This window comes from Eurypyga helias, unplaced genomic scaffold (assembly GCF_000690775.1).
Source record: "Eurypyga helias isolate BGI_N326 unplaced genomic scaffold, ASM69077v1 scaffold22767, whole genome shotgun sequence".
Classification (NCBI taxonomy): domain Eukaryota; kingdom Metazoa; phylum Chordata; class Aves; order Eurypygiformes; family Eurypygidae; genus Eurypyga; species Eurypyga helias.
Genome location: NW_010260094.1, coordinates 6,659 through 13,048, shown reverse-complemented (window position 1 = coordinate 13,048; position 6,390 = coordinate 6,659). Strand labels below are relative to the sequence as shown.

Here is a 6,390-nt window from a genome sequence, read left to right as displayed (position 1 = left end):
TGAGACGGGATCTTGGAAGTAACCCAGGCAGATGGAGCAGGAGGCTTCGCCGTGCAGGCTTTCCGCCGGGCTCCCCGTTGCCATGGCTCTTCCCAACTTGCCTCCGGGATAGGATCAACGGAGCTTCGCTTTGCGGGAAGAAGTGACCTTCCCCCTTCTGGCTCGTTTTCTCGTTGTAAATGGGGGAAATCGACTCTCGGCCCAAACGCCACGGGAAAGGGGCACGGAGAGGAGCGAGAAGAGGGCGTGCGATGCTTCCTCCCGCGGGTTTCGGATCAGCTGACTTGGAGCCAGATGTGGGTTAGGAGATAGGAGGCTGGGGGGCAGGGCCACTCTTCAGCAGAGAACCAGGACAGGCTGGAGAAGCAAATGGGGAGAAACCGCATGAAATTTGGGGCGGGATACTCTCCTGCACCAGGACCAACCACGGAACAAGACTTTGGAGAAGGGACAAGTTGTCCGTGAGTGGGCGGTGGGACGACGCACCAAAGATACCCCCTTCCCATCCATCCATTCCGGTCAGGACTCCTCCAGGCATTGCCTCGTGGTGGGACCAGGATGGGAGAAGCAGGGACCAGGATGGGAGAAGCAGGAAAGGAGGCAGCAGAGCAGTTTGGGGTAATCTTTGGGGGGGAGAAGAGCTTGTTTTACTCTATATTTTTGATTTAAGACTCCGGATTGGTTGGGCATGCGATCAGCTCACTTACTTGCCAAAGGAAGTTTGAACTCCATCCAGTATGCCTGGCGGGAAGAGAAAGGGGAAAAATAAAATGTGAGAGGCAGAAAGATAAATTGGTCCGATTCTAGTTTCTGCAAAAAATCCAGAGAGGCAGGAACAAATCTGGCAGGAACAGTTCTGGGGAAATGTAGAGAAACAAGAGGAGAAAACCAGGATTACGCGTAGGAAATTCACCCATGCACCCTCGTTCGATGACGGGGGGGTGTTTCTTTCCCATGGATTCGCTCCATCCCTCCCTCCCGAGAAAGAAGATGACCGTTTCCCCTTCCGTACCTTGAAATTCCTTTGCAGACTTCTCGACCGTCGCGGTTTTCTCTTTGAAACGACAGAATCTCTTTTCCAGCTGAGGGGAAATATCGAGTGGCCAGGAGAGCTTTTCCCTCTTGCACCTGGAAGGAAAGAACGGGAAGAGGGGGGGTGTGAATTTACACCTGGTTGTAGTTTGCTACTCCATGTAGCGGGGGGAATTAGGGGAGGGAGGGTGATGGATCCGCGCCGTGTTGCGCCCCTGAGACCGAATCGCTCCACGTCGTCTCATGTCACCCTTGGAGACGTTTATTGATTCCCTTCGGCTGTAAAAGGATGAGGGGGTTGCGTCAGGGTCCTAATGGGAATTCACAACCCTGAGCAGCCCCACCTGGGACCCCCACGCCCCCACCCATGCTCCAGGGGCTCTATTTAAGCTCAGCCCTGAAGCATTTGCTCCTTTCACGAGCTGTTTTGGAGGAGCATCCACTCGTGGTCATGGACCCTGTGGATCCATCCTGCGGGCTGCTGCCTCGGTTTGCCCCCAGCCCTGCCCGTGGGGACCTGCCTGATGCTCTGGGCTGCTTCCAGCCCTTCTTGGCTCTCTCAGGTACGTGGAATGGGACTATGGCCAATAGTTGCTTTGATACGACTAGATGTTGACTTGGAGAACGTAGGAATCTTCTGGAATGGAGCCCTGTCCGCCCCGTTCAGCCCATGCAGATGACGGAGCTGTCAGTGCCGGTATGTGTCTGAGTTTATCCTTAATTAAACAGAGAGGAAGAGCCCTCCCTCCAAACCTCAGCGTCCTCAGTCAAGCCCAAAGGCTATCCTGCGAAAGGGCCAACCTCTCCCTGCGTGATTTCTCCCCGTTTCTCGCTCTGTGGTGGTGAAATTTTGGTAGGAGGATGATGCACCTGCTCAAGGTGGCTTTGATGTCCTAGACGAGAGAGAAAAAGGGATTTAGTGGTCTGGAAAACACCTCCCCTTGGAGTACTGGGGTCCCACTGCAATGAAGATCCCTCTTTTAGCATATTGGGGTAGAAAACTGAGAGTTGGAGACCAAAGTGGTGCTCAGCCAGTGCTTTCACAGCAACTGTGGGAAGTCTGGGGTCTCTCCTTCAGGATTCACCACTTGGCTGTTGGTGTCTCCTCTCCACCCCCCAGTCAGCGCCGCCCAGGCGCGTGATCCTCTCCAAAAGCCTGGTGAGGGTTTCTTTACGTGTGTTCATTATCTCCATGTCCAGCTGGGCCAGGAAAGAGGATTCCTGATCCTCCAGGAACTTGCATATCTGTCTGTTTGGTCACGACGTTCTGCTTTTCATCTTCCGTCCTCTTCTGCCAAGGGGAAAAGAGGGCGAAGGAAAGTAGAGAAGTGAGACAAGAGTATCGGCAGCGGGTTGTGCCTTAGTGGGATCCACCAAAAAGATGGATTTGGGGAAGTTAGAAACCCACTTGCCCTTTCTCCACACCCTTTGACCATCCCCCACCCATGGGAGACAGGAAGATGAGGTGCTCCTCCTTTCTTTCCCCCATCCTCTGCCAAGGAAAACTGACGGACACCTTCAGCGTAGCCCTGGATTCTGCCTTCCTGATCCTCCACGGAAGGTTGAAGCGCTTCTTGCTCTAATTCCAGAAGCTGCAGTTGGGTCTGAATTCCCTCCTGAGAGGGAAGCAGTAAGTGCCTTATTTAGTGATGTCGTTGCTTGGCATCACAGGTGGGCTCTTTGCTATTGCAACATCAACGGTGCTTTCTGGTCCACAGCTGGTTCAAAGCCCATCCCGGGTCTTTCCAGCTTTTCTGCTGCAGGACGAAACCAATTTCAGCTTGGCCTGAGCTGCTCGCAGAGATGTCGTTGTTGGAAAGTCCCTTGTGAGGGGTGAAGCCAGGAAGGAGAGGGGAAAAAAAAAAAAAACCCAGACCACAACAAACACAAACAATGCAAAAATTGGAGCGGGGTCCATTCCAGCAGGAGAGCTTTCCCATCTAACACCAGCTGGTCCCAGACAGATGGGTCTGGCACCTGCGGCTGCTCCTGCTGTGAAAGCTTTGATCCTGGGAGGGTGGCGTTTCCTGGGAGAAACAACACCCCCATGTGAAAAGTGGGATTTTTTTCTCAGCTTAGTCTTGGGTCAGATGTTGATAATTGATGTAAAGTTCTTAGAATTTAAAATAAAATACAAATAATGAGCTGAGGGTGAGGATTGGGGGTGGGGAGGGAGTAAATTCCTGTGGAAATTCAGTCATGGTTGCAAATCTGGGGGGTTTTGGCATCACTTGCCACGCTCAGCAGAAACAGTGGGGAACTCAAAGCTATTAACCTTCCCCTTTTTTGGTTGTTTCTTTTTTAACCGAGGTCAAGGAGATTTCAGGGAGCTGTGGGGTAGGAGAAGGGCTGAGGCTCTTTTTTTTTTTTTTCTTTTTTTTCCCACCTACTGATCTTGACAAGGGACCCGCATCCTGGAGGAGAGAGACATTTGTCTGCTGGGTAAACAAACGCTCACAAGGCTCGGTAAACCCCTGGCACTGCAAATCCTGAGATTAAAAGATTACAGGGGGATCAGGGTGGTAAAAGAAAATAATCATATGCATCTGTTTCTTGCTCTGCTCATGGCTGAACCCTGAGGGTGATGAGCCCTGGGTCCCCAAGAGCGCGGTGCTTCACTACGTCCACCCCCCGTAGGGTGGGTGATGCCCCCCCGTAGTTGATATCGAGAGACAAGGGTGGGTGAGCCCATGGGTAGTTTATCCCGCAGCCCGAAGGCTCTATGGGTACCTGCACCCATGAAAAGCACCAACACCAGGAACTTCTGGCCCTTGGCGCATCCACGCGCCCATAAACCCTTTACCTCGTGCTCCTGGACAGCCTCATCCACGGGAACCACGGAACGGTCGCGGTGCGCCTCGGACCTGTCGTGCACCACGCGGATAAGCCTTTCCTCATCTCTGCAGAAGAGTTTCGGGGCTTCCTGGTGCTCCTGGCACAAGTTCTCCCCTCCTTCCGCCTCTCCGACCGGGTGCAGGTTCGAGCTCTTGGCTGCTTCAATGAGGTTGGCCAACTCCCAGTTGGGGCGAAGGGTCTTCCGGGGCTCCGTCTCCCGACACCGGGGGCAGGAGAAGTCAGTGGTGGGTCCTTCCCGGTTCGGAGTGGTGTGCACCTGGCAAAAGCTGTGCCCGGAGCAGATGGACACGGGGTCCTGGAAAACTTCCAGGCAGATGGAGCTGGAGGCTTCCCACGGATATCCTGGCCGCCATGGAGGGTGATGGAGTCGATTTCGCTTTCAGATGAGCAGGAAGGAGGGAGAATTCTCTTCCTGATTCGAAGCCACGGGCCAAACTGAGACCCAGCCCCTCTCTAGGGGGGGCTTGAGGCAATTTATTTACCGACATAGCACTGACGGTGCTGGGAAGCAGCAGTTGGTCAGCTGAGAAGGAAGAGAACTGGAGATGTCATCCCATTTTTTACCCTTTCCCAAAGGCACTGGGGTTTTTTTCCAGTCTCCGAAGCCATGAGTCGGTGGAGACCTCTGGATCTGGTGACTCTACAGCAGCTAGAACAAGGGTTTCCCACCCCACTGGCACCTGAGAGGGGTTGTGGCACATTTGGGGTGGGAGACAACCACTGGCTGAAGGTGTCCTGAGATACCAGGAGCGATCGGACCCGGCCAGGGCTTGGGAATGACCTCCGGACCCCTCAGGACAACGCCTGTAAAACCATGTGGGAGGACTCTCATGTCCCTTGGGTGATTCTAAGGGTTCAAGGGTCCAACTTGCTGCAGGGCAGGGCCTTCTGGGCTGTCAGAAGAAATTTCTGCTACTCCTGACCCCTGGGACATCAGCTTTGCCCTTGGGGTGAGGTGGGACATCGGAAAACACCCTGCAGGGACTGCTACGGGTCATGCATCCCTGGAGACGGCTGGTGTCTCCGAGCAAGGATGCTTTTCCTGCTCTTTAAATGCCTTTACTTTCCAAAATTGTTGTCCCCTTCTTCCCAGCATCATCCATTTCCCATTGCCTTCCAACCAGTTTCCAGCCCGGCCGGTTTTCTGGCACCAAAGCAGGAAGAGCTGTTGCCATTCCCTCCCATCGCAGCTGCAATGAAGCAAAAAACGCCTTAATTTGAGCTTTACAAGGAAGGGGTCACGAGAGGGCAGCAAAGCCGTCAGGGTTTGCCACGCTGGGGGTGGCACAGCCCCGTTTTTCCCAGTTTCTCTCCAACCAGAAAGAGCAAACAAGCCCTTGAAATACAGAAAGACACTTTAATGCCATCATTTTGTGTATAAAACTGCTCGCTAAGTTTCCTGACCCAAATTTATGTGTATAAATTGGGGATTTTACTCCTCCAGCCTCCCGTTTCTCCCACCCCGCAGCTCTGAGAAAGGCGGCTGAACCGTGAGGTTCCACGCCGAAGCCTTAAAAGGTGCCAAGACCGTGAGGTTTTTGGCTCGTCGGCGGTCTCGGTGGGAAAATAGCAGATATGACACTTAATTAGGAGGTATCCCCTTTTCCTTCCTGGTAACGGAGCCAGGAACCAGAGCCAGCTTCTGCAGCCTGGCAGGAACGTCGTCGTTGCACGTCAACGCTGTTGGACGTCAAGGTAAGGAAAAATTGGGAAGGGTGGGAGCAGAGTAGAAGGGATTAACGCTTGCTAATCAAATCGGTGTCCCAGGGGTCTCTGCACACATTATAGGCTTCATTTTCCTACTCTTCCCGGCGTGACATCCAGGGGTCTGCCCAAGATGTTCCCGAAACCAGGATTCATGCGCCCCACTTTATTCTTTACCATCCGGGGAGCCCCGGTGTGGTTTCCTGGATCCAAAGGCTTGGTCGGAGCATGTAACGTCCATCCGGCTGCCCGTGCTGCCTCAGGGAGCCAGCCACTTTATTCTTTACCATCCGGGGAGTCCCGGTGTGGTTTCCCGGATCAAACCAAAGGCTTGGCCGGATCATGTAACGTCCATCCGGCTGCCCATGCTGCCTCAGGGAGCCAGTTGGATCCTGGACTCCCAAACCCAGAAGAAAGGCAGGATTTTCTCTCCGTTGAAAGGAGTTGGAGGAAAAGCGAAAGCCAAGGTCTCGTTATCGGCGTCGAAGAAAGCCACGTGTCCCTTCTCGTAATCCAGAGACACCCGGATAGTCCTTGGCCTCCCGTTCAGGAGCTGAATGGTTTCGAAGGAGGTGAAAGCTTGAAACTTGTCCCCGCAGATGCCAACAGCCCAAATCCCCTGGGAAGGGTCGAGGTTAATCCACCCCTTTCTCCAGGCTGAGTCTCTGGCCACCCCCACAGCCCAAAATCCCCTGCTCCCCAGCTGCACGTCCCAGTAGCGCCTCCCCGCCGTGAAGCCTTCGCATCCCAACACCGAGCAGTAGGTATCAAATCGCTGCAGGTTGTTGGGCAAATCCT

At 53.9% G+C, this 6,390-nt stretch overlaps 2 protein-coding genes across 2 annotated transcripts in view; both read right to left on the bottom strand.

Annotated features, from left to right (window-relative positions):
• LOC104512088 (zinc finger protein RFP-like) overlaps positions 1–5,833 on the bottom strand; it is a gene marked incomplete at its 3' end in the record, with an annotated part of 8,492 nt that extends 2,659 nt beyond the window's left edge. Inside the window, 2 exon segments of the mRNA XM_010154937.1 lie at positions 4,083–4,230; positions 5,770–5,833. Of these exon segments, the coding sequence (XP_010153239.1) occupies positions 4,083–4,230; positions 5,770–5,833 (212 nt within the window).
• A 132-nt stretch (positions 5,834–5,965) lies between these two features.
• The window catches only part of LOC104512087 (tripartite motif-containing protein 7-like), a 6,414-nt gene continuing 5,989 nt past the window's right edge, over positions 5,966–6,390 (bottom strand). The window contains exon 8 of the mRNA XM_010154936.1: positions 5,966–6,388. Within this exon, the coding sequence (XP_010153238.1) occupies positions 5,966–6,388 (423 nt within the window). The remainder of the gene's footprint in view (positions 6,389–6,390) is intronic.